At 41.7% G+C, this 27,899-nt stretch overlaps 1 protein-coding gene across 2 annotated transcripts in view; it reads right to left on the bottom strand.

Annotated features, from left to right (window-relative positions):
* Nucleotides 1-415: 415 nt before the first annotated feature.
* NOD1 (nucleotide binding oligomerization domain containing 1) overlaps nucleotides 416-27,899 on the bottom strand; it is a 29,471-nt gene continuing 1,987 nt past the window's right edge. Inside the window, exons 2-12 of one of the 2 annotated variants that reach the window (XR_012585535.1) lie at nucleotides 20,727-21,065; nucleotides 18,699-18,873; nucleotides 15,681-17,484; nucleotides 13,583-13,666; nucleotides 12,432-12,515; nucleotides 10,772-10,850; nucleotides 8,641-8,724; nucleotides 6,467-6,550; nucleotides 5,763-5,846; nucleotides 3,596-3,679; nucleotides 416-2,137 (exon numbers count right to left, since the gene is read on the bottom strand). Coding sequence is in view for 1 of the 2 variants with exons in the window: in XM_074575148.1 (XP_074431249.1) it covers nucleotides 2,065-2,137; nucleotides 3,596-3,679; nucleotides 5,763-5,846; nucleotides 6,467-6,550; nucleotides 8,641-8,724; nucleotides 10,772-10,855; nucleotides 12,432-12,515; nucleotides 13,583-13,666; nucleotides 15,681-17,484; nucleotides 18,699-18,873; nucleotides 20,727-20,942 (2,856 nt within the window). In the remaining variant the exon portion in view is untranslated. Of the gene's footprint in view, nucleotides 2,138-3,595; nucleotides 3,680-5,762; nucleotides 5,847-6,466; nucleotides 6,551-8,640; nucleotides 8,725-10,771; nucleotides 10,856-12,431; nucleotides 12,516-13,582; nucleotides 13,667-15,680; nucleotides 17,485-18,698; nucleotides 18,874-20,726; nucleotides 21,066-27,899 lie in introns of both variants that reach the window. The other variant, XM_074575148.1, reaches the window with a different exon arrangement.

Raw genomic sequence — 27,899 nt, 5'->3', positions numbered from 1 at the left:
GACTGGGAGCGCACTTGCCTCCAATGCAGGCAGATGACACCTCTGGTGAAGGCCCTGCCTGCTCCTCCCCTCCATACGGGCAGGCTGGCAAAAGAGCGACAACATTTTGACGAGGTGCACGGGTGTGATTTGTTAAAGTCACTGAGAAGTCTTTAAAGGCCTTGCTTTGGCAGATGTTTTTGCAATTGAAATCCTACTCATCTGTAACTGTGTGCCCTTTTGCTTCAGTAAACAAATGGCTCAGGTGCAGAAATCATTCAAGTTAACTGACTTTCCTCCAGCACGGTCCAAAAGACTCATCTGTCTCCCTGTGAAAAATCAGCGCTGATACCATGGACAGGGAGGAAAAGCCACTGAAAAATAATGAACACTAAATTGTTTTTCTTCTCTTTTTTTTTTTCCTTTTTTTTTTTTTAACTGTAGGTTATGTGAAAAGATTTATGAGTATTTTAAAAGGTGTTAGGGAGCTGAAGGGAGTAGACAGAATTGGGGACTGGGAAAGGTCTCTGTTTCCTACGTCTTTCCACGTAGGAAACAGAGAAACTCTGACCGACAAAGCCAGCCTTTTTTCATGTATTGCTTTATGGGCAGATTTGGGAGATGGGAAGGTGAGGGTTCATTGGTTTGGCATTTTAACAAGATTCTTCTTCCAGCCTACTAAGGTTTTTGTGAGTTAGTCAGCAACTGCAGAATTGTTTCCCAAAGTTGTTTTTTTTGGGAGGGCAGGGTGTCGTAACACGGGAGAAGGAAAGAAAATGGATCATACTTTTCCATTTTAGGTTCGTTGTATACACTGTGGAGTACAATTTTGGTTTACCTTTATAAAACATGCCTAATTTGCACACAAAAAAATATAATCAAATACCCTACTCCTTTGCGAACTGGTTTCTTTGAAGGGCATCTAAACTTACACTCCCTAAACAGTAATTATTTTGGGGGGGGATAGTGTTTTCTTGCTGGTCCTTATCATTGCTACCTGCCCCTTGCCTTGCCCTTTCCCCTAATTCAAGCATAGAATAAAAGCTTTCCAAGCAAATCTCAAACCTTCGCTGTGCTTATGTGTTGCTGGGAGAAGGGATTTCTACTTGACGCAATTGATTTTCAATTGTCCTTTCCCCCCACTGAATCGAGGCAACTCAATGTTGGTGTATTGCCATCAGCACAGAGTCTAGGCCAAGAGCCAAGGCAATGAACAGCCTGCTAATTAATATTTCACATTTAGCTCCAGACCCCCTCCCCAGAACAAACACTGTGAAAACAGGAGGTAGCAGTTTCTATGCAGCCCTCAGGAAAATTTAAGAAAAAGTGTTTTACTGCCAGTTTTATGCTTTTACAGAGATGGCAGTAAGGACTTTCTGGTTGTAGAAGAGAAAAATGTATTGGCTTCAATATGGAAAAAAATATTGAAAGTAATCTCAGCCTGATGTTTCCATTTCTCAAAAAAAAAAAAGAAAATAAAAAAAAGCAGTGCCTACAATGCTGTCTGTAGTCAATGGAGAAATAAGGGTCTAATTTCTAGGCAGGATAAAGGTATTAATATTGGAAACATTGGTACGATGCAACTATTATAGATGGATTATGTTTCCAGTAAAGCTAGAGATGTTCGTTTTCAGTCATGAGGCAGATAATACTGTGAGCTTGTGGAGTTTGTACATCTTACACCCTTTCTTGCAAATATATGTGTGTGTGTGTGTGTGTATTTATGTATATAAATAAGTTAAGAGATTATTTACATCAGTGTACAGAAGAAATCTAAACTCAGTTATCAAAACGCATACACCTGCCAGTGGATTTGGTCTGTTAATACGTTGCATTTCATCTTCAAAGCATCTTACAAACATGAATTATTTACCCAGGCAACTTCCCACTCACCAAAAGGATTAAGAATAACAGGCAGGGTAAGGGATGGAGCTGAGGGAGCGCAGCACGTTCATAAAAAGGCAGCTAATCACGTATCTCTCTCCTGCCATGAGCACTGCAGATTTACGCCTTTATAAACTCTGCAGCCCAAGTGTAGGAGTGACCTTTGTAACACGAAGCTTGTCAAAATGGGAAAGTCCTCATTCAAAAGCAAATGATCCGCTCTTCATTTTCAAAAGCTTTGGCCTCTTCTTGGCTTATCAGGTTCCCGTTCAGACTGGAAGGGAAAAATAAGAGGGATGTGAAAGTCAGGTAGTGACTGTTGCCCATCTTCTATTTTTCCAAGGTTTCGGAGCAGAGATCACAGCTTTGCAATGCCCTGTGAGCGACACACTTCTCAAGGGCAGAGAGCCGGGAAGCGGCCTCAGACAGGCAGGCTACGTACAGCACTGCTCTTCCCACTGCACATAAGAGGAACAAGGCTACTTCTTCAGAAATAAAAACTGAACTAACACCTAAATTTCACTGAACTAAAATCGGGGTTGCATACCCGGCTGTTCGCATTTCAGCAAGCAGCACGTCCCTGACAAAGGTTCTTACCAGGCAGTGGGCCGGTTTAAAGAAATTTAAATAGACTTCAGAGCATTTTGTGTCTTACATGAAAACATGGGAAGAAAACTCTGTTAAGTACTCGGGCGTTGTTAATGTGAAATGACTTACAGCAAAATTTTCAAGTCCAGCTACATAAAGTTAATCTACCTTGATATTTACATCCCTGAAAGTGGGCATCCCGGTAAGTGCAGCTTTCAGAAATGTTGAAATCTATTAAACCATTTAGACCTATAAAACTATTGGGGTTAATGAATACTTCTAAAAATTCAGGCGAGAATCAAAAGACAGATTTCGATCGGAAGATTCAGAATGATTCAAATAGGAATTGATGCCTCTTCTGTAGACGGACGCTGACAGTGGCCTTTGAAAAAAGCATCTCTTCCACATCTCCGGGGAACCCACTAGTCAGATAGTGAGTCATCGTCTTTCTAAGCAAGAATTCAGTGTCCTTTCACTAAAACAAATATATATATTTAAAAAAAAAATTTCATGTTCAATAATAAAGCAGCAGCAGTGCTAAAACCGGCCCAGTCCTGTTGACTCCTCAGCTCCCCGAGGTGAGGGAAGGAATGTGCTATTTGGCTTTGTGCCTTACGATGCACATGTGTGACTATGTGATGCCTACCTAATGTAAAACAAGCAAATCTTACAAAAAGTTAATCTTCTTGTAGGTTAGCCCTTTCAGTGTGTTTGGAGCACCGCTCAAAGAAAATCCAAGCACAAATTCTATGAACCAAATTAGTAATGCCAATTAAATGTAACCATGTCCTGCTTGTTGGGATTTAGCTCCTGAAAAGCATGAGCATGTTCAGAAGTTTAAAAATAAATCGGGACAAGCAAAACTTGGTCTATAAATTTAGGCCCAAATTCTGCAAACACACGCGTTCTGAGAAGAAGTGGTACAGACAAACGTCAACTAACAAAACTGCTTGACATTGATAACACACAGGGAAATGTTTCCATGACAGGGGCTTTTTACCTATTTGAAACCCACAGCTGGAACTACAACCCCTGCCTCACATAAACTTGCTCTGAATTTTTTAGGGTGGAAAGCAGTAGTGCCAGAAGCATTTTAAAGGGAAAGAAAGTTTACAAAGTGAGCCTTTGAGGAAGGGATCTTTACCAGACTTCTTTAATAGCTGTGTTCTCCTTGAGAGCTTCGCTGAGGTACTTCACCCCTTTGGCTGTAATTTGATTCTGGATAAGCCTGAAAAGAAAGCACTTCATGTCAAACTAACATGCAAACTAATTTACAGCACACGCAGAAGCTACGCTCAACTTGACATCAAGGAGCAAAGCTGTCTGTTTGCCACAAGAAGACGGTTGTGATTTCTATCTGTGAGGATGGTACACAATATTGGTCAAATGCCCCACGTGTACTTTCAGAAACAGAGCCCAGAGTGTTAGTCTTCTTTTTAACCTTGCACGTGGTTGCAAGCTTAATAACATAGCTGACACATGTCTGCTAAGAACTGTTTACTGCTGGTATGGGATTTTGCTATTTGGATTCTTTGAGACCAACTAACCCCTTAGCTCTGTTTTCTTATTAAGAATATTGAGACATTTTTAAGTGCTGTACAGAAAATTCTGAGTACAGAACCTGTGTAGGCCTAGTGTTTTAGCAGGTATGATCTAGAGGTTGCCAAATCCACCTGTCTTGTTTATCATTCCAGCAAGATCTTTGAAAAATAAGGCATTGAATTTGACTTTAGTATGAGCAGCTGCAAGTCCCAGTGAAGCCACCTTAGCAGCTCTAACATATGTCTCATCTGAGCTGAGGGGAAAAAATTATGCAAAAGATCCTCAAGTAGCACAACTGATGAAGCAGTTGGTAACTCTTATTAACCACTGTAGACCATCCCTTTAGCTAAAAATGAACAAAGCCTCCTCATCTGCAGGCATATAAAAATACTCATCAGCCTAGCTGTATTCAATACTTAACTTTCAGTCTAGCACGGTGTGCCCCGTAGCTGTACCATTTCGTATGACTGAATCACACAGGATTCAGGATGAGGCTGAAAATTGGAATTAATCAAACGATCTCTTAGGGAGGGAGGGAAGGAAGGAAGGAAGGAAGAAAGCACAGAGGCATTCCCATTAGAGGACTTTCTGTACTTAGTAAATGAATCAGAATGCAAAGGAATCCAGGAGATTCTTTTAGATACTGGAAAAGTATTGTAATTCTGCCTCAACTATAGTTCAACTGTCTGTACAGGTCACTACCTTTTGGAGGTATCCACTGGTATAACCAACAAAGTAGGGTATAAATTTGTCTACTGGCAGAAACCCTGGGACAATACTGAGCCATGCTAAAGACATCTATTTAGAATACTATGCCTGCTTTGGATGGGGAAAGTTGTATTATGAATTCAAACCGAACGGCTCAGTGAAGCATATCTGCAGCTGTGCACAAAGAAATCAAGCCTTCCCCTCCCTCTTTATTTTCAGGGTGATGGGCACTGGAGCTTCTACTGCTTTCAAAAGAGGCTACAAGTACTTGGCACCTCTGACGACCACCACGCTTCCTAAGAGATGGGAACTAGGATTAATACAGGGAATGCTGCAGTGTGGTTAGCAAAGTCTTTGTAAAGCTTGTAAAGGGACTCCGTGTATTATGTTCTCTTGATCGCTTGGAATGAATGGATGGCTATTAGTTTCACAGCCCCCATCCGCCCAACCCCACCCATGGGCAAATTCTTGTGAACCTCTGGATTAGAACAGCCGATGCTGTGTTTTCTGAGAATCTTAACAAGTCTCTCTGTGCTTTCTAGAAATAATCTCTGTTTTCCTGGTGATTTATGTCTTACACATGAGTGTCTTGCATGAGTGAAAGTGCTAGCCCTGGAAGAAAACATCAGGCAAATGGGACGTGTATTTAGGTGTCTGTCATGTAGGTTCTTGGTTGAAGAGTAAGAGTTGAGCTTGCTACTTTCATAGTATGATGATAAATAGTAAGAGTCATAATAAGGTTATTCTATTCTAGCTGTCTGCTTGTGGTTTTTTTTGAAACTTGTGTTTGAGACCAGTATTGTTCCCCTAAGGAGAGATGAAATCAATTAGTAGTTTGAAAGTTAGCAGGACACACAACCAGCTTAAACTTTTCCCTGCATGAAGGCAGGTTCAAAATGTTAGACAGCAGCTTTATTAACTTTCCATTAGAACTGTCTACAACCAGTCAGCTGCATCCAGACCATGCACAGAAAGCTTACTGTGACCTACATAGAGTTGGAAGGTGAAGCTTTAATGCAGTGACTGCCAAAGAGCCTGTGCCTCTGTAGAATGTAACTCACCATAAATGCACCAGTTTCTTGTTGACCTTCAGCATCTCTGCAAAACTCATTGCTGCCTCATCATCCAGCTCATTTTTAGTCAACCTAAGTGGGAGAGAAAATGTTCACTTAGGATGTTATAATTATTTTTCAGCCCCCTTTTTTTCCAGTTTGTCTGTGACTTAGCTTTAGACAGCTAAAGGGGGATGTGCTATTCCTGCCCTGAGCAATTTCTAAAGGCGGGACACAAAGAGATACTGAAGAGAAGCCCTGGAGGTAAGAGAGACAAGAGTATCATATCTTTATTTCTCAGAGCAATGTTCTAATGATACTTTCTCATCATGTAAAAGGTGAATGAGGTGTGGTGGAAAAAGGCAGAGTCAACACTGAAGAGGTGCAAAAAATGAGGACAAAGGACTTGACTTCAGATGATGGAAGTGAGATAAGATGGAGAAAGCAAGATGGAGGGAGCAGAGAGATGCATGACATTGGGACATTGGAACGTGTCCTAAAGCACACTTGCTGCTGATCCGTTACTCATGGCCACATTCTTCCAAAGGGATATATCTTATAGCTTGCTGGTAGTGAAAGCATAGGGAATGAGGGGAGGGAGAGAAGGAGGAGGGGAGAGTAGGAGGAGGTGATGAGATTGGAGGAAATAAAATTTGGCTGCAGCTTTCTCTGGAGAAAGAAGAGGAGGAGAAGTAGACCACACTGTCAATTACCAGAATATTTTCACAGAGTCGTTGTGTTGCATAGCTTCAGCAATACTTTTGCCTCCCTCTGTCGTGATGCCATTGAATGCAAGACTGTGAAGTAAAGATACAAATGCATAAGAAACAGCCAGCGTCACTTGGCCCTTCCACTACCAAATACTAGTGAATACCCTAGCATTTGGGTGTTTCAAAGGCTTGCACACTTTGCGAACCAGTAAGTCTCTATGACTTTTACAAGTGAGAACAGTTCACAGGCTGCAGCCTGAGTGCGGGTCTATGATACAAGCCATGAGGTCTGCTGTCGGTGAGCAGTACTCTTGGGACTGACAGCAGAGTTGCTCCCAGTGATTTTGAGAACCAAGGCTTTTAACAAGGACAAAGAGTTGTGCCGAGCAGTACACAGGTTTTTACATGCATTTGTCATCCCAAGTCCCTGTACAAACTGGGCACTTTGTCCTTTATGTCCTTCAGATGCCTGAATATCTCATTCTTCTTCCAAACACAACACCTTCTGTTGTGTATGGGGAGATGAGCTTGTAAATGCGTGCTTCCCATAACAAACCACAAACATTTCTTAGTCTGCCCTTCATTCTTTGAATAGACATTGGCAAAATCACCCAGTTAAAGTTACGTTCCAAGCTTTGAGAGTTCAAAAAGCATTTCCCACCTCAAGAGCCAGGCCAGACCCAGTGCAAAGTCTCAAAAAAAGGCAGAAAGAGGGATCAAGTGGGGCAATGTCACAAATATGTGTTAGCACAAGTCTCTGCTAGCTTCGGCTGAAATTAGATATTCTTAGTTCATCATGACTGGGCCTAAAAATGGCAAATATGCTAAAGTAAACTGATGTAGCAGGGACTGTCTTCCCTTAATCTTCACATAAAGCTACCACTGGTGCTAACTATGAATTCAAGTCATGAAGCAAGATTAACCAGTGGAAGATAAGAAATGAACCCAAGTGCAAGTGCACTGCAGAGCAGAAGATTCACCCTGCATAGGTGCTAGCAAAATCTAGCTCTAGCCAGCACAATTACTCCTTCTTATTTTTGCAAACACATTCATCAGCATATTTGTTCCCATCTGAGAATGCCTCAGCTCTGATTCAGGTTTTCTTTCAAGTCTGATGCGTCTGGATGGATTCTGCAATTACGGGAAGATGGCTATTTCAGATAGCTTTTAAGTTTAAATATATCTAGGTCACTGCACCTGTTCAGCTTTTAATTTTTAAGCTCGGCTATCCGCTTGCAGAAAAGAGGACAAGGCACCAACTCTGAAATCCCTGGATCTGAAGTGGCAGCAATAAGCTCTCCAGGGATCCCCAAACTCCCCGAGCACTGTATTTCTAAAGAAACTAGTGCCATGTGCCACCTTGTGGGGAAACCAGGGAGCCTTGTCTGCTCCCTCACCGTGGAGGCCAGTGAAACTGGGAGACAAATCGAAAGGATCACCATGAACCTAGTGCTCCAGCCGTGTGGAGGGACTCCAAAACAGCAGCAGCAGCCACAATGTGCATCTTTAAATCCCCACCCAGCATTTGAAAGTCTGGCAGGGGATGGGCTGTTTTACACTGCTGGCTTCTCCCCATGCTGTGCTTCCAGCTTCACCCATGCTAGGGCTTCTAGAAGACTAGTTTGGGATGAATCACTGAACTCCAGTGAGAACTACATCTCATTAGCACTGAACACGTGGTGTCGTAGCTCCACTGGAGTACAGGCTGAGCCTGAATTTAACAATGTCCCAGTCCCTATGCAAACAGTTTATCACCTAAAAATTACTTTGCTAAAAGCTGCTGTACCTTTGCAACAGAAACTGTTAACTCTGAGCTCACTGGGAGCCTGATTCTGTGACAGCTGGTGCATCCTTCTGCTCGTGCTCCTAGATCAAAATGGTACCCACTGACCATGTGCTTTCACAAATGCCAGTGACTCTGTGCAGCATGAGGGGAGGAGGTGCAGACAGAGGAAGGGATGCCAGCCCTGCAATATTTTTAACTTGCTTAATGGCTGCACAGGGCTTTTTGATTCAATCTGGCCCCTTGCTTGCACCAGGAGCCTGTTGGTTACACAGCGAAGGCTAAAATACCAGATGGCATTCCAAGCTAACGCTTGGTGGGAAGAGTCATTGCTTCAAAGCACGACGGGAAAGCCAGCAGTATGCCGAGCTGCCTGACTCCAATGGTGTTTTACCTCACATTAGTTAACCTGGGGTGGTTCCTCAGGGCCTCTGCAAATGCCTTTGCTCCTTCGTCTCCAACTTGATTACCCCACATCCTGGTGAAGAGAGGAAACCAGGAGATATCAGGTGTGTTGCCCCATTACCCCTCAGCATTGTTTTCCCTTTTCCCTCCCCTACCCCCCAATTACTTCATGGTTTTTCAGGCTTGCGAGAAACCTGGCAGGAACCCTCCCTGCTGAGCCAGGCATGTTCCACTCCCTGCACACCACACCACCAGCCTCTGCTGACTCACCAGTACCCTAAGGCCACAGCACAGAAGCAGCTCTAGGAGATGGCCTGCTGCAGCAGGAGTGCTTTTGGGATCACCTTGCTGTGCTGGGCAAACCCTCCGCAGCTCTGTACCCTTATGGGGTAAAGGAGTCTTGTGGTCCTGTACAGTGAGCTGCTGTGAGAAATACACCAAGTCCTAAATCCTATCATTTCCCTGCTCAGCATTTCCTCTCCCCACACCCCTGCTGTAGTTTTCCTGTTCCCTGTTGGGCACAGAGTAGCCTTTACACAGTGCAAAGTACAGGTCTTGGGAAAGACTCTCCAGATGCACAACTACATGGGGACCCACAGCCAAATGGGTGACTTTCTGAAGCGAATCGCTCTACAACCTCCCCCTCTCCTTCAGAATAGTCTGGCAAAACAGTTACAATTCCTTCAGCGTTATGCCCAAGTGATATCTCCTCTCCAGCTGCCATGAAAAAGACCAAAATCTCACAGGGACAGTATGACCCTGGGCTTTTCCACACATTTGTAAGGAATCGTATTTCCAATGGCAAAACAACCCTTGGTAACACAAAGGGTTAAGAGAAGGTAATGTGGTAAAAGCTGCAGTGATTTGATCAACATTTAATAGCAGCCATCTGGTCAAATCTTTTCTATGCAGACCAACCCCTTTGAAAATTCACCCTATATATTATGAGGCTTGACAGCACCTCTGCTGAGGTATAAGTGTTTTTTTTTACAGGGATCATGGCTTGATGACTCAGAGCCACACTCAGCTTGATGGGTAATTAGTTGGCAGCTCTTTTAAAATCAATTGAGCTTTGTGGTATCTAAACACATCCACTTCCAGTAAGTTCCCTAGAATTTTCTTGTCCTTCAGTCCCAATGCAGTTTGTTATGTAAATGCTGAATGTATCTGTTTAAACATTTCTGTCCAAGCTATCCTAAATCCATTTGGAGTGATTATCCTCCTCCACAGGAGAAAATAGGAGTCCTTCACTGAAATTACAGCAAGTACAGCACAGCAGACCCAGCTATATGACAACGGAAGTGTGCATGCTGTTGACTATACTTGTGAAACATTGCAGAACAACAAACTTAAAGGCCAAAAGTCTGATTGTTCAAATCTGATTGTCATATTTCAAGGTTATTGTGATATTCACAATGGCCAAACAGAGGTTTTTAATTCCATGTATTTGAGCATTAGATTCTGAGAAAAATGTTCTCCTGTAGAGTGGAAAGAGAACTGGGATTTGCCAGAGGGGAAAAAAAAATAAAAAAATCAAACCCTCAAGTCTAGCATTGCTCTTGAGAACGAGGACAGGGATTAAAGGTTTGCAGTACATTCAGATCTCTCTCCAATAATAGCAGACTCTCCAGTTTGGACAGTCTAGAGAGAGGACAATGGGAATTCCTTCTTATTCTCCCAGCTCACAATTTTATCAGGACTCAATGCAGAAGGTTTGACAATTATAACAATGACACTCAATAACTAGGTACATTGTCAACAGAAATAAATCCACCCTGACTTTTAAAAATGACCAAATATCTCTAGAACAGCTGTGTTGCCATAAGGAAAGTGGCTATCTTTACATACTTTCCTCTTCTTAGTTTGTCTGTCCTTTAAGGTTCTGTCAGAACAGGGGAAAAAACCCCTCAATACAAACATTGCGTGAACTGGAGAACAATAAAGCTGCCCTCCTTTTCCCTCCAAGTGGGAAATGTGGCTATGCTTCTGCACCAATTTGTTCTAATGCCGCCGTGGGGAGAAATCGCAGAAGGAAAGAAGGTAAGGATAAAAGAAGAAATCCTAAAGGATTGCCTTGACAAGACCAAGCCTTGAGCTCTGCTCCTTAGCACCGAACTTACCCAATTTCAAACATTGTCTTGCTCTTCTGGATGGCCTGGGCAAGGCACTTCCCTCCTTCGCTCGTTATTTTGTTTGCTCCTATTCTGCACAAAATACATGAATTGATGAGGTACATCACTTACAACAGTACAGCTATTAAAACACCAACTCAGAAAGCAAAACAAATATTTAAGGCTAATTAACACTGGAGACTAGCTACAGTTATCAAAGATTAACCTAGAGTAAAAAAACATACTGCAGGCATTTGACCTTTGATTAAAAGACATCTTTTTATGTTGTCTTTTACATATTTCGCATGTCAGCCCTCCGAATCACAAGTGCTACTGTAGAGTCTTGGTTTTGGTGCTCAGTATGTCAGAAATGAGCTTTAGGAACTGATCTTCAAGACAAGGACCCCTGCTGAGTTTTAAATATAGTTCATAATATCAGCAGTTGCTACAGAGTACCTGAATTACATGCAGCATGTTTCATGATGCCACAGGGAACAGAATATTTCTTGGTTGTGTGGCTCCAGAGAAGACTGCAGCTGATAAGCACAGACTGTAATAATTTCATCAAGTCTTTCTGTTCTGAGCTATAGGTGGTGACTATAGGCAGTGGCACAGGTCAGTGCAGCAGTGAGTGTCTCTGGCTAGCACTCTACAGAAGACCTTTTATTTTTTTGGCCACAGTACGTGGGATATCAAATGGCTGCAGTTCAAGGAAGAGATAAGACCCAACCGCATATACATTGATGTAAAGAACAAACCAACTCCCCCCCCTCAACCCACTATATTTACATAAAGTAAAACTGGCTTGTTTGACTGACTTCAGGCATATGAATATGCACTCTATCTCAAAATAATCTGTGGGGTTGCCATGCAGCCTGAAAGTAACCATCTTCCAACAGGCTTTTTTGTAAAAGTTAGATTAAATAAGCAAAGCACCGTGTCAAAGCAGTGAAAAAAACAGAGTGCTCTTCTTAGGTTTCAAAACTCTGCAAATATTTCAAGTGGAAAGGATGTGGCTAGCGTGGCATTTCAGACCAAGTTAGTGGTAGAATAAGGACTAGAACATAAGAGTCCCTGGCTGCCAGTTGCTACATTCATACCACCAGCTGACATTGCTGTAGTTACTTCTATTTTCTGCTATGGTCACATTTAAACCATTGGTTAATAATCTACCTTTATGTCAAACCAATGTTGTGCATGTGCACTCTTATCTAGGGAAGTTCCAGGAATCAAAGGGAACAACTCACCAAGTGAATCTGGGGAAATTCCAGAATTGAGGTATGACACCAGCACAGCCTGACTCCAATGGCCCGTAAAAGTCAAGATATAAAGAAGCTTGGTACTAAATTCAAGTGAATTCGCCTATTGCAAGGGGCAGCAAGGTTCATGCACCACTTAAGCCTCACTCAGGCGCTCAGACTGGATTTAGGTAACGAATAAGCCTCATGCTCCCCTTTTGCTTTCTGCTATATTCCAATAAAGACTATGGATTCAAGAGTTTCACCTGCTGCCAATCACTGATAGACTACTGTAAAAGAATACACAATTGCAACCTAAGTTACATTTTATTTGAAGTGTAATTGTTCTTTTTTTTCTACTCTCCCTGCCATTTCAAGTTGCTTTACCTTAATTAGAATACTGTAGAAAGGAAAAAAAAAATCCAACATACTTAACGTATTCAAGGCTCGAACACTCTTCAATTAGTTTTGCAACATATTTGGCTCCGACATCAGTGATCTGATTGTTGTATAAGCTTAAAGAAAAATCACATTGGTAAAAATAGGTTAGTCCTGCTGTTACTTTAATATTTACAACCTGAATGTTTTATAATGCATACATCGCATCCGTCTTATTTGTATGGCTTTGTACACATTCACAGTTGCTTGTATTTCTATTTTGATATACAACTCATATTGTGAAGGGCTAGACATAAAATACAAGGAGACCAGACTGTAAACCATGGGAAAATATTTATATGATTTTTTAAAATAAATGGTCTCCCCAAGGAAACAAAGCTTCCCTTTATTCCTGTGTTAGTACAGAAATAATATTGCCAGAAGAGAAGTCAGAAGAGAAAACACCAGAAGAACATCTTTTTGGTCTTTTAAAAGTCATAAAATCCCCTTGCAAATGTTACTGAAGATCAGATACCTGAATAGATGTACTTACTTTAGGGCACTGGAGGAAGGAGGCGCTTCTTGGTATTCATGTTCACTTCTCAAAAAGTCATTTTTATGTAGCTACTTAACCAAGAGTAGGAAGTCAGAGCTAACATGCCTTCCAGCTTCAGCTTGATTAAGAACTAATTAAGGTCTTAAGGAAATTGGTACCATGAACATGACACTTGAGACCGTGTGTTTTTGATACTAGTCTCTACCAAGTTGTATCTGCTTTGCATAGTTGAAATCAATCCGTTCACAGCAGAGAAAATAGGAGGCTCTAGCTATAAAGTGCACACTCTTGCTCACGCTCTCGCTCCTTCCTCCACAGCTAGCAGGAGGCTTTAGGTATAAAACTAGCATGCCCACACAGTTCAGCAACCTGACAGTGGTCCACGCTGTGTTATAGAAGGGCCTCATGTCAGTGGAGGCCAGCCTGTGAGGCAGTGCTATGGGACAAGAAGCTGTGGTCCTTTTCCCAGTGAACTGTGACAGGGCGGCAGCTGAATCATTTCTGACACAAAATTCTCATTTGCTTATGTTCAGTAAATGAGGAGGTAACGGTGGTTTCCACCGCACCTTTGCTGTGTCAGTACCGTCAGCATTGCTGTTTTATTTTCTAGTATTGATATCTAGTGTTTTGCTCCCAATGGGTACATACCCCAAGAAAGTCACAATTTGGTACTTCGAGAGTTCTTCATACAAGATCCTTACACCGTGATCTGTGACCTGATTTACACTGAGCCTGGAATGAAGTGAATGAAAAGAAAGTTTGAATCAATACAGATTACAAGTGTTCATCACCCATGAGTTAACAAATGACTGGAGGTCTACGATTTTCCTCTGATATTTTAACAGATCACGTATTAAAAGCCATTAAGGCAAAAGTGAACTCAATTTCATATGTCTTACTTCAAAAACAATAGAAAATAAAACCCCCAGATCTCCAAGGTAATGCTCTGGAAGTTGTCCAAAGAACTGAAAACAATAAAATGTAAGTCAGAAACCAGACACAAACACCTCATCCTCCTCTTGCGCTTCCTGTGACTGCAAGAAGAAATTCTGCTTGACACCCTAGCAAAAGCAAGCTTTTCAAACTACTGTTCTTGTAACCTTCTCTCTGAGTACCTAGTGAAAGCCAGGCATCTTGAAAGTCACAACATATTCAGGCTCCGCTGAATAAAGGTTGTGAAAAGCCCTGGCCAGGAAATAGAACTGCAGTCCCATGGGTGTGCTAGATGTTTCTAATTTTTCATTCCCAACTAGACATGAAACAAATCAACATCAGTAATTCACAGAATAAAAACAGAATAAAAATACCTCTTTTCACAGTTGTTTTTTGGGTTTTTTATTGTTTTGGTTTTTTTTCATTTTGTTTTGGTTTAATTTCTCAAGCTTTTTCACCTTGCCTTCACAGGTTTCCTTGAAGCATTTCAATTCTGATGAATCACATTTGCTGGGTAAAGCTGTCCCCATGAAAACATTTTGACAAGCTTCAATTTCTACACAGACTCTGAAGCTGAACTGCTGAGAGTCCCTTATCACCAACAGCCTCCCTGGCTCTTGCTCGTTAGTAACTTGGTCACTTTGGAATGGACTAGCACATAGGAGAAATCAGAGCCAATTTCAACAGATCAGAACAGTCTGCTTCCTTGAAAGGGATGTTTAAGCTCTTAGAAACAACGTTTCCTGACCTGCAGAAATTGGTCATTAGAAATCAAAGTCCTAACATCAGAAGAGCCATAAAAACAAAAAGGCAACCCAACAGACTGGTTTGGTGCTGGGGATGGTGTTAAGATCACACTGTGTATGGCATGATCATATGATAGGGACAAAGAATGAAATATACTCATGCATTTTCTCCCCAGGTTTCCGTATTGCTTTCTCTTGGGAGGTCAGTTGATTTGCAACTGACTGGAAAAAACACATGTCACTTGCTTTGATTTAGTCCTAGAGGAAAACAAGGCAGAGCACAGCCAACCAGAAGGAATAAATCCACTTATAAAAAAAAAATTCTCATGAGGCTGAAGGAGCTTTAAAAAAGATATATTTGAAGTTCCTGGCTTTCTACACCTAAATGTTTGGACAAATAAAGTATAGCTACATGGCACAACCTCAAAGGACTGGAGGTGGAACAACCTGGCCTGTGATGTTAGAGGCGGAGTTAGTTCTCCCTGATCACACCAAGCCATGTCCTCCCTCCACATCACCTCAGGGAAACACCACATCTAAAGACTTCAACTATACCCTTTCATGGAGTACTACGTGTTAGCTTTTGTTCTGTGAAAGCCAGACATTTTGGCAGGATGTAAAAGCAAGAAATTCAGAGCTTTTGATCAAGGGTTATTGTGAATAGTAGATCCTGTCTTATCCCATATGACCAAGGGCACAGGTAGGCTCAGGCAATCTTCAGATAATGGAGGAAGCACTTTTATTTCCTTTCTTTTCCCTTAAGCACTTTCTCCCATAAAAATCCTCTTTCATGACAAAACAGTTTGAGGCGGAGCTAACTAAACCTGCAGGTTTAAACAGTCCTGGCTTCTAAGGGCTTCTTATCACGCTTTCCATTTGGGTTTCCAAATTCTCAGCTTGTCCCTGCTCCTGTGACTGGCTGAACAAAGGTTTCAGAAGATCTGAAACTAATTTCCAGCAGCAATACGAATCCTTATCTTTCTCCACTTTCAAGATAAATTCCTCCAGCCCAGCAGTTTGTGGCATAAACCAAGAATAAGCAAGGACCTTCTTGCACAGACTCCTACCTGATCACTGCAAGCTTGCTGAAACAAGGTAGCAGCTGGTTTATTCCGTAATCATTGATATTATTGTTGTCCAAATCCAGAGCCAGGCGCTTTTGAAAGTGATGCACAACGAAGGAAATAGCACTGCAGTCAGCAGAGCAGGCATTGCAGTATGTGAGCTTGATGTAATTGGCGTGCATGCGTTTGGCAGCCAACTTCCCCACTTTCTCACTCTGGGTCTCGTAAAGGCACCTCAGCATCCAAACAAAATTGGGCTGGACCTGGATCTGATTGTAGGTTTTAAGTCTGGACCGAGTGAGGCCTTTCAGGTGGGATTTCATGCTCTCCCCAAGGTATGTGATGAGCGTCTTTCTTTTCTTCTTAATGACAGCAGGCAGAACTAAATGTCTGAAAAGCTTCTGCTTGGATCTAGAAAGCAGGCCACAAAGAAACAGGTTGGTAAAATGAAAGTGTTCATTATTTCGGAAAGGATCCTCCCTTGCTAGTTGTTTCTTCAACCAAGGAATACGAAGGCAAGTAGTCTGGGCAGTCTCAGTGGAAGAGCATTCATTGAAAAACTGAAGTAACTCCTTGGCACCCACTTTCTCTTCAATAACCAGGAACAAAGCTGTGAAAAAAGACTGAAGGGTTAAGTGCAAGAACTCATAAGTGGACTGATCGTCACAGCCACTATAACCTTTAACTGTCCTGAGAAAGCCCAATTGCAAATCTTCTTCAGAGATGTTTGCTGATGAGACCTCCTCCTGCTCGAAGATAAAGAAAGAGTTCCCCATGCCTTTGTATGCCATTTTACCCAAGGCTAGAAGAGTTTCCTTTCTTGATTTGAACATCTCTGCTTGGCTTCTGGTGTTGTTCTTCAGCAAACTTGTTTTCAGAGATCGGTTCAGATGGACTTCAATCATGAGCAAAAACACATCTGTCAATGTAACAGAACAGTCTGGAAGCTCGTGGCTGTCCGACATGGAATGGAAGTGTTCATAGCATTTAAAGATAATCCAACAAAATAAAGGCACTGAACATAAACTGCAGAGATTGGGGTTGGCTTCCAACTGGTTCAATACCAGTGTTCGTTGCCCCTCATCTTTGAAAAACATGGCAGTGTATTCCTTCAGATTATTGCTGGAGAAACCACGGAGTAACACTTTCTTTCTAACGATGTTTCTTTGGATCTCAGTTCCTGTCCTTGCTGTAAGAATTTTCTTGGATCCCTTAAGAAGCTTTCCTCTGAGAAGGCTTACCAGCAGCGCCAGGGGGTGGGTGGGTTCATTGGGTGAACATATCTCAGGAACACTACTGAGATCAAAGTTGGAATAGATCTCATCGAAGCCATCAAATGTGAAAAGAACTGTATGAGGGAATTGCAAGATGTGATGAAACACCTCTGTGGGGTCCTGGTCTGGGTAGCAATTATATTTGAAGAGTAAGTCTTTCAAACATATGGCTTCATCTTCCTTAAAGCAACTAAACATCCTACATCGGAAACGGAAGAAAAATTTGGCCCCTATGTCCAATTCTTTTCTGGCCCAAAGACTTTGTATCTTCTGCAGCAAGATGGATTTTCCAATTCCCGCATCACCGAAGACATAAACAGTCTCTCCATCTTCATTAATTAGCCCAACTGCATCATCAAAAAGGGCTTCTAATTGAGACACTTTGCCTAGACTCTCATTGGTAAAACTGACCAGCTCCATAATACTGTTAGAGTAGATTTCTTCAAGCAGCATCTCTTCCCTTTGAGCGTAGGACATAACAAACTTGGAGTCCCGTCCCAGTTCATGTCTGAGTTTCTGGCAATACCTGCTAACTAAAAAGACAGTGAACTATTATTTAAAAGACTATTATTAAAAAGCATATATATACAATGGCCCACCTTTTTGGGAACTAAGATGTAAATTTGTTCTTTTGCAGATTACTTCTATTTATTTGTGCTGCCATCATCACTCTCCTGGGAAATTCAGGTGCTAACGAAAGAGGTAATATGTGAGACACCGTTTCGCGAAAGCCGGTACTGACACTGCATGGCTTTAAGGGGCTGCTATCTTTCAGCTGAGACTCGAAGCCAAGCCCCTGACCTTTTGTTAAAGACTGTTTTACACTCTGCAAAGGCAGGGTTTGGTGGTGACTGATTAGCTTTGGCATCTGCCTTTTCACTATACTTATATTCTACCTGCTATTTCTATGAGGTAGGTAGTTATTCTTTCCTAACTTGCTTGGTAATTTTTGTTATTGTAAATAGAATGCATGCATTTTAGAAACTGGGTGCTAAGCACCTCAAAATATTCTTTTACGGTGAGAAACAAAAGGAGAATCTCAGTTATTGTGCAATGTTGGCTTGTGTTTTTATTGCAAAAGAAACTTCACTTCAGATGGGGGCAAAGTAATTCTTATATTTATATAGTACAAAAAAACCTCTCAAGAGGAAAACGTTTATTTCTGCGATACTTTAACTGACTTTTGCTATAACTCATCATTTAGGGTCACAGTATAATTCAGGTTGGAAGGGACTTCAAAAGGTCTCTAGTCCTACCTCCCTCTCAGAACAGGGTCACTTATGAGATCAGATGAGGCTACTCAGGGCTTTATCTAGCTGGATCTTGAAAACCTCTAAGTATGGAGACTGCACAGCCTCTCTGGACAACTTGCCTCATTGCCTGACTGTCCTCATCATGAAATACTGGCTATTCCATTGCCAAAACATCACAGTGTTGCTAATAAATTGTAGCAGAAGCCTAGAAAATACTACAGCTGCCACAAGGTGGTTATGCCATTACGCTACGTATCCACAAACACAGAAAGAGCTTGACGTTAGCAAAACAGGATGTAATATATCAACATGACTGTTACGTTATACAGTGTGCCTTTTAATTATCTGGCTACCGCTACTAGCAAGCACAGCATGCGCACATTTATTTTCCATGGCTGTGCCTACCTAGACTCTCTTACTCACACACCACCTGGTTAGAGCTTCCTACATAGCAGGGTAGTTCTGAGGAAAGGGATATAGATGCATGACCTTACCCGGATCTGTATTTACCACAGGTTTACTACAAATATTCTCTGAAGGCTCGTAACCTATTTCATCCAGCCAAGGCTGAAGTTCATAGTAAGCATCAGTGACTTTCTGTAGGACACGGATGAAATATTCTGAGACTTCTTCTCCCTTGCTCTGAACCAAGTCTAGAATTTTGCGAACCTGAAAAAACACCATGTGAAAGATCATTCATGCACAGCATTTTATCACAGTTACACTTGTACACTGCTTTAGGATCTTTTTTGGACTAAAACTAGGCACCAAAATCAAAACTGGTGCCTCAAACACTTGAATCCAAAATCTAGCTCTGAATTTGAACCATCACAAAACTGACTTTGTATTTGGATATTGCAAGAAAGTGCGCTCTCCAAGTTAAGGCTGAACTTGTAGCTAAATCGTATGCTAACCAGAAACAAAATGGATAAATACCACTCCTCAATAGGGAACCCGAAGGATTTCCTCAACCTGGCTAGATAGTGTATTTTAAACCCCATGACGGTTAAAACAAAAAAGAAAGGAGTGGTTTCTCAGTGCCCTGAATTCACTCTCTGGTTTGTAAATGTTCCAGTCACGTTTAGATTTACCTCAGCATCCAGCCAGATTCAGAGCGGGGTAGGCAGAATCTCTCTCTGTATCTCAATGCCGTTCCAAAAACCTACAACTCTTAACACAGCAACTCAATTCTGCAGGCTCCCTCCGTACAATGGACTTGCTGCCTGCAACTGTTACTCATGGCTGCTAGGCAGTGGCTGGAGCAGTTGAAGACTAAGCGTTACCTCTAGAGGCAAGGCAGAATCTGATCTCCGTGCAACCAGTACAAAACCCTCTGCAAGACAGAGCAAACCAATAGAGCCCATTTGGAATGTCTGGATTCTCTTCTAGCTGGAAATGAATGAAGAATTCAGTTCTAAACCAGACAAAGGTTTCTAGAGACTGTCATCTCTTGTGAACTTAAAGTGGCGTGTGGTACATACAATACAGCAAAAGCATGGTATTTTTTGACAATTTTTATGCTCTAAAAAGCAATTTTATGCCTTCCAGAGAAGCTCTCACAGAGTTCACTTCACTTAATATTGTGGCCTGCTCTCTGTCTCTGTTAGGCTCCTGATGCACGGCCTCCCCCTCAGCTCATGTATATTATGCTGAACAGTAAGAAATGGAGATCATCATTCAGTGTGCATTTATTCAGCTTTGACCCTATGCACAGAGTGAGCACTATGTTCCCATTTCAACTTGCCAGCAAGAATTATTATTTTATGAAAATCTGCGCTGTTAGTGAAGTCCAAGGTAGCTGATTTTTTTATGGTTTGTGCCTGCCTTTAACTGTGACACTATTCTGAAGCTGCATGACTGGAAACAGATCAAGAGTTTGTTTTAAGTCATGATGCAAAGAGCAACTGTGTACATTGGACAATTTCCTCCTACCAAAAGAAAAGGAAATAATTTTTGCTACTGATGTCCAAAGATGAATCAAAACCCCAAATGTGTTCAGGATACACCATTTTTACACATAAAGATTTACAATGCATATAGGTCTTTAAAGAAAAGGGAAGGTGTGCGTGTGGACAACACACAATCATTAACTTCTAAAATAATATTTAATTTCTGTCTCTCCTCCTCTAAAGCAGGATGATCTGTCCCACAGCATCCTGAAGTAGATTTTCCTTGCAATGCTCTGCACAGTAATGAAGGCTCGTGTGTAGCAAGCTGCACTCTAACAGCTGCTGTGGTCACCTCCTCATCAAGAGGACAAAGCTGCAGCTGGGGGGGACAGCACAGCAATTACCATCCTGCTCATTCTTAGAGCTGCCAAGGGACATTACAAGCAATGCCAGCCGTGCTGGAAAGAGATGTGCTGGAGACACTTGTCCAGACATAACGGGGTGGGGAAGCTCCAAAATAACAAAGATTAGAAGAGACACTAGATATAAAATTGCCAGATAAGCCCATAAAACCTTGGGGTAAATTGAAAGTAACAAAAAGTTCACCCTCGCTAGTGAAATAAAAAGGAATACCTTATCTGCTTGAGTTGCAAATTGGACAACAATCTCTGCATCTTCAGTGGAGAAGTAGTCATTCTTAATCAAGTTGTCAATCAAACACTGCGTGTTTCGGATTCTACTGACCAGAAGTTCTCGGTATACCTTCAGCAGAGCAACAAAGGATGGAGGACTTGCTCCTGGAGGTTTTCCCACAGAAATCTCCACGTTACCATAAAGTTGGCCTTCCATAGTTGAGACAGCAAGAACCTGCTCCACCTAGCCTCATCTTTGACAAACTGTCCATTTGCAGCGAGAAGTCAGCTTGGAGTTAACTTCGGGGAAACATGAAATCTGTCCTTCACATTACCAAGCCTGCAAAAAGTAATTGTATAGAACCTCAATTTAAACCTTATTGTATGCAGATAATCCCTTGAATTAGCCATCAAAAAATACTTCCAACCTCTGCATAACACCATGGCCAACTTTATTAAAAAGACTCTTCCCCATTTGAGATCTGGGCCCATGCAAGCCTCACGAAGTTCAACCAGGCCAAGTGCAAGGTCCTGCACCTGGGTCGCAGCAATCCCAAGCACAAATATAGGTTGGGCGGAGAACGGATTGAGAACAGCCGTGAGGAGAAGGACTGTATCCTGGGCTGCATCACAAGAAGTGTGGCCAGCAGGTCGAGGGAGGTGATTCTACTCCTCTACTCCACTCTGGTGAGACCCCACATGGAGTACTGCATCCAGCTTTGGAGTCCTCAGCACAAGAAGGACATGGACCTATTGGACAGGGTCCAGAGGAGAGCCACAAAGATGATCAGAGGGCTGGAGCACCTCTCCTATGAAAACAGGCTGAGAGAGTTGGGGTTGCTCAACCTGGACAAGGGAAGGCTCTGGGAGACCTTATAGCAGCCTTCCAGTATCTGAATGAAGTCTACAAGAAAGCTGGAGAGGGACTTTTTACAAGTGATAGGATGAGGGGTAATGGCTTCAAACTGGAAGAGGGTAGATATAGGTTAGATATCAGGAAGAATTTTTTCACTATAAGGGTGGTGAGACACTGGAACAGGTTGCCCAGAGAAGCTGTGGATGCCCCATTCCTGGAAGTATTCAAGATCAGGCTGGATGGGGCTTTGAGCAACCTGGTCTAGCCAAAGGTATCCCTGCCCATGGCAGGGGGTTGGAATTAGATGATCTTTAGGGTCCTTTCCAACCCAAATGATTCCATGATTCTATAATTTGTTCAGGATTTGGAAAAAAAATTAACTACAACAGTCTCCCTTCTGTACTAGTACTTTACTGTAGCTTGCCTCAGACAACACCACTGGCATCTGCTTTACTAACTGCCTGTTCTTAGTGCATAATTTAATATTTTTTATTAGCTTTTCATGTTTCAATAGACAAAGCAGGGCATCTGTCCAAACATAGCTGAACAAGGAAATAAATGGAATAAAATTATATTTCATAGCAATTAATTTTGTAGAAGAAATTAATTTATAGTGGCAATTCACTTTGCTTTTTCTTTGTTACAACAACAGACCCGTAGAAAGTGTTGCCAATATGATAAATGTCCCTGTAAGCGAGGCCTTGTGAACTCTGAGACAGTTTTAGCTAAACTAGGAAAAAGCATTTAGCTTCAGGGCACCAGGTTTGAGAGGTGGTTGTGAGACTGTGGGAAAACCACTGATCAGATGTTTCTGTTAAGAAAGCCAAGAGCAAGATGATGCTAACAGTGAAAATGCTGCTGTAGATTTCAGAGCTAATACAGAGCACTTCTCCTAAAGCTATTTGTTCAGACAGCGCGTAAAACAGAAAATATCATTGCATTGATGTAATTTGGTTAATCTTATCAAATTCAGGTGAGTAACCATAAAAGTCAAAAAATACAGTTTTTCAGAATCTGAAAAGTAACAGTGTTACAGAACGGACTGAAATAAGTGATTGTAAATACACAAAATCCCATCTCTACTGATTCACACAAAAAATCTTGACCTCTCCTTGAGCAGGAATTGCACAGAATAACTAAATTCACAGACTATTTCCCCATGTAATGAACTAGGCCTGGAAGATGGCATGGCAATTCATATTCATTATTGGATTGGGCATCCAACCCATCTCCGTCTTCATAAAGGGAAGAGATTGCACACAATACAGCTTGTAATGAAGATAATCAATTTAAAAGCCTGTGCAAACATTTAGGTTTGAATGCCTGACCTCAGCCTCTGTATGTACACAATGTGATCATTAACTCAGACAGTTACAGGCTCGGGAAACCCTCTCATTGCAGTAGAGATGTTGTTTAGAAACTGTACTCTTTAGCATGAGTGGTCTCTCCTTGTCTAGAAATACATATGCTGTGTGTGCCCTCATTCTCTGTACCAGCTCTTTAGTGCTCTTTTTAGATGGCCATTTATTCCTATTTTTCTTTACAAGGCATAAAGCAGTAGGAATCAGGATCAGACTGCTCTCTATTGTATTACTAAAAGTTTTTTTTTAATTGCAGTTAATATACCGTGTAGCAGGCATGAACTTATATTGTAATTAGAATTCAACAGAAAGTTCACTTAGGTACTATTTAAGTATGAACCTTGCACATAAGATTTCCCGTGCAAAAAGTATCACAACTGAATCACCTCCACAGAGACAATGAGAATTTGCACAATCGACACGAATTACTGGCACCCTGCAGTAAAACTTATTGTTGCTTCTGCAAGTCATATTTGGAAGAATGTTCTTAGATTCTGATTACAGTCATACTAATAAAAACAAAACACAAAGCCCTTCCTCAACAATTCTGTAAAGGTCCCAGTTTTGCTGCTACATAATTCTCACAATTTCCCAAGATGTTTACAGTGCCAGCAAACTTTCCAAATGCTCCTCAGCACTCCCAGGACAAGCTATAACTGAGCTCTGCCAGCTCACAGATTCTTCTAGGTGATGTGCTATTGGAACAAACTCATTTCTATGGGTTTTCCATACCAGAAGCTGTGGCTCTGCATCAGTGTAGCTTCTCCTGCTTGACGCTGGAGAAAGACGTGATTTATACTACTGTATTTTAATGATACTAACTAACTATGCTTACAAACACAGGGCAAACCAGCTTAGTCCCTCTGATCTCTAAGCTGGCAAACCAGCTTAGATCTTAGTTCCTCTCTCCTTAGATCCTCTAAGTTAGGTCCTAACTTAGAGTGGCTGACCTACACAGATGCAGATAACTGCATTAAGACTTGAGCCCTCTAAAGGCTGAGATGAGCCAAATCCCCAGCACAACTGTTTTGGATCACAGCCACCTCCCAAACTGCAAAACTCTTTCAACCAAAGGGAATGTAACCAAGTGATGTGACTTTCTTACCACATGAGTAAGTGACTGCATCTACTCAGACAAACCAACCTTTCATTACGCCATTCACATGACCCACCAGATGAAGTGGCTGACTTCTGAGTCACTCAGCTTCCTAGAAGCCACATTGGCACATCTCTTTGTTCAAGAAAGCTCATTCCATAAAGGAAGTCTATCATGAAGACCAAACAATGTTGAAAACATCATTTACTCTAAAGCTTTTGCAAGCTTTTAGTTAAAGAGATAGAGTCACCTTAAAACACATGCAATAGAAATATTAACCCTTTTCTTTCAAGATACTGCTTCTACCCAACGTTCCCTGCTTGCTTTGGTTATTCTAGGACATTAGGTTGTCCTAATGCATTTTCTTTCTTCCTACTTTGTGAGCAGAACTGAGACAAACATCCATGAAACCACAATAATGAAACAAAGTGCTGTCATGTGTACAAAACAAATGGAAGTCTTTCCTTCACTCTTTCAGATCCATCTACAAAGAGGATAATAAAAGAAGGAAGAAATACAGCAAAAGGACAGGAACAAGGAAAATATGGAAAGATCAGAATGTCTCAAAGAGGCCTGCCCTGCATCTAAGTCCAAGCCACTACAGAACCTGGTTGCTACTGGAAGGGGTGTGCATGCGTATGCTGCAGGAGAGAGCACATCACCTTTCACACAGGGTGATCTGTAAGAGAGTGGAGGAACAAGAGAGCGACTGAAAAAGAATATGAAGTCAGGCTAAGCATCAGGGGAGAAAAGGAGAAAGAGCAAAAACACCAAGCAGGGAAGTCAGAGCTGGCAATATGAATTCTGTGCATGATGACGTACTCAGTGATATTTTCAGTGCCAATATTAACTTTAAGGCAAAAAACACACGCCATCCAGTCCTGGAGAAAACAGTAATCTCCATCAGTCTCTTTTAATAAGAAAAAATGGAAATTTCCACCATCCATAGACTAAGAAAATGTCACATCAGATGTGCGGCTGAACACCTTAAATGGTGCTGGAACAGAAAGACTTCCTGCCACACGTAGTTAAGAGCAAGGCAGGTATGTGCATGTTTGTAGCAAAGTGTATCAGCTATATGAAGGAACTTCAGGTCCTACTCAGACTAAAGTAAACACAAAAATTTTCTCCAGTAGCAGTTCTAGGTGCAACAACACCTTAAAGTCCTGAGAAATGTGCTTGTTCTCTTAGAGAAACACACTGTTCGTAAGATTCTGACATACACGGTTCTGTTTTACTGGGGGCGGTTGTTGTTGTTGTTATTCTTGTTGTTTTTAAACACAAGGCCAATGTGTTGACATCATGAGGTCTCCAACTTATCTGCAAGTCCATCACCCCTCTTTTTGGAAAGAGTCCCAGCTTCCATAGTGCTTTAACAGGAGTCTTTTCAGTGAGGGATCACAGCGTTACAAAGTACTAAGTCTCTTTTTACAAGAATCTGTTAGTTTTACAATGCTAGGTTACACATCTGGTATGTTTAAAGGTAAATGCTTATGCAGCTTATAAATATGTGTTGAAAGCATTTGCTTGCTAGAGTGCGTATAGTGTTCTTTGCCTTATCTTGGGCATTCCAGATGCTGGATTCCATTCCAGTGCAATTCTTGTGACTGGTGTGGCATCAGTCATGGGAACGCTGTCAGAAAAGACTGAGAGATGCATTAATGTGAGACATCTCAGCGCACTGACCAAGGTCTAAAACCATCCACTGTTGAGAACTACTGCCTCATTTCTGGAACTGTTCCATTTCTGAAAGGGCTAATGAATAAAATAATTTTCCTGACAGCCACCTTGAGGCTCTTACAATCCTCTCTCTGTACAACATCACTAAGTTACAATAGAGATCATCTGTTCTACCAGCTACAGTTTGTGAACATACTTATTTAGAGAAATGAACATTAGCATTGAGGTTTATACACAGAAAGGTATGTACCTGGGGAGAAAGGGAAAGATTTTTCAAGCCTGATACAGTAGCTGGAACAGCAGAACACCTAAATAGGAATAGAGATGACAAATACCTGGGCAAAGCAGGAATCTAGTATGGGGAGACAACAGGAGAGATGCTTATTGGGAAAATCTTCCTATCTGGGAACAGAATGTATTTCTTGTTCCCGAGAGGAAAATTAAAAAAAAATAATCATTATTTACTCAAGAGGCTTCCAATGATATTGGAGAGGAAACTCAGTTAGCTGTTTGTAGGACAGCAGCTTTGGTCAAGTGAAGAAGAGAGAAACCAGACTACCAGGAATTAAAAAGAACCAGAGAGCAGAGTGCTCACCCATCAGTTGTACAGCCAAAGAAGAGACAGGAGACAGGGCCTTGGCCAAAAGAAGTGTCAAGGGGGATTGAAGGGATGTGAGGAGCAACAGCAAGTGTGGCAAGAGATGCACATCATAAGCCTGCAAAACTGAGAGTAACAAAGAGGAAGCAAGATGGGGATCAGGCCAGGGATAAGGAGGGAAATTAAAAAGGGAAATGAAATTTGTCAGAGTAAGAGGTACAGTAAAAGCATCAGTGCTTACAGCATGGTTTTGTATAATCCATATCAATGAGCTGCAATGGCACTGATGACCTCTACATGAAGGCACTGGCATTTTTATCTAGTGGTTCTTCTCACTTCCTTTTATTCTCAGCATTGTGCAAGCACATATCCATTTATATCTTTCCTGGCCCTGCCCTTCTCACATCCTCTTTTCACTAAGATCTCCTTGCTCTTCTTCTAACAAAACTGCCATGCCTGTTCAACTCCCACTCCTGGAAGTCCTCTGGCAGTGAAGAATATGCTGGTTTATCACAACAAGGTCTTACCAAACATAAACACTGGAGATAAAGGGGCTGAAGGATCTTAAAGAATAGCTAAAAACCATTTCCACTTTTGGGTGAACTAGGGAGTTCACTCCTCATTGAGCTGGCTGGTCCCGAGGAGACTGCGTAAGATGAAGTAGTAAAGGCAATACAAGGAGCAAATTCATCCACAACTGTCCCTTAAAGCAGATGATTTAAGGCCAAACACAGTATTTCTGAAGAGCTGAAAACTCATTCGATACTACTTCTCCTGTAGTCTTGCTATTCTGACAAAAAACGTTCCTCTAAATTGCATGTGAAAAAAAGTTCTAGGCCACATACCTAGCTACCAGCAGCCAGTAGCTGGAATTTCACAGCACCTAGTAGCCAGTTCTGGCAGGACAACAGTGAAGCATGAACACAAGCCCCAGTGCCAGCCCTGGGCTAGTGGAGTCCCTGGCGGCACAGCTTTCTGCCCATGGTATTCAAATTGCAATTACTCTTCAAGAGGTGGCTGTGTGAAAATAGTGCTCCATTTCACGTGAAAATCTGTGCCCTTTGTGTCTCCAATTTTTTATTTCCTGAGAAAAGTTATTTTACAGTGCAGCCACCTCACTGCAGAGCCATTACAGCAAGAGAAGAACTGGAGACTTTGACATGCTTTTTAATTAATAATGGTAATCTAGACTCAGTCAAGGCAGTCTAAACTCAATTTTTTGCTATCACCGGGAGAGACAGAAAAGAGACTGGTTTTCCACATCTTATTTCACGTGTGCCACAGCAGCCAGTCTTTGACTATAACAAAGACATAAGACAGAACATATTTCCACACAGCAGCTCTCACTTTTAAAAGAACTTCAACTATTTTACATAGTTCAAGCACAGTAAAAAATGTGTAGAGATTAGAAGCAAATGGGCACATATGCTACACAAAGTCTGCATGTTTTGATGAGAAATGATGCAATGTATTTCACAGACGTACTAAAAAATAGCCTTTTATTTTTATAGTACAAATGGTGCATTGGTAGCCTTTTATTTTTAAAGCACAAGTGGTGCATTGGTAGAGCATGTACAAAGTCC

Source organism: Larus michahellis, chromosome 2, assembly GCF_964199755.1.
Source record: "Larus michahellis chromosome 2, bLarMic1.1, whole genome shotgun sequence".
Taxonomy (NCBI): Eukaryota; Metazoa; Chordata; class Aves; order Charadriiformes; family Laridae; genus Larus; species Larus michahellis.
This window is presented reverse-complemented; position numbering and strand designations above follow the sequence as displayed.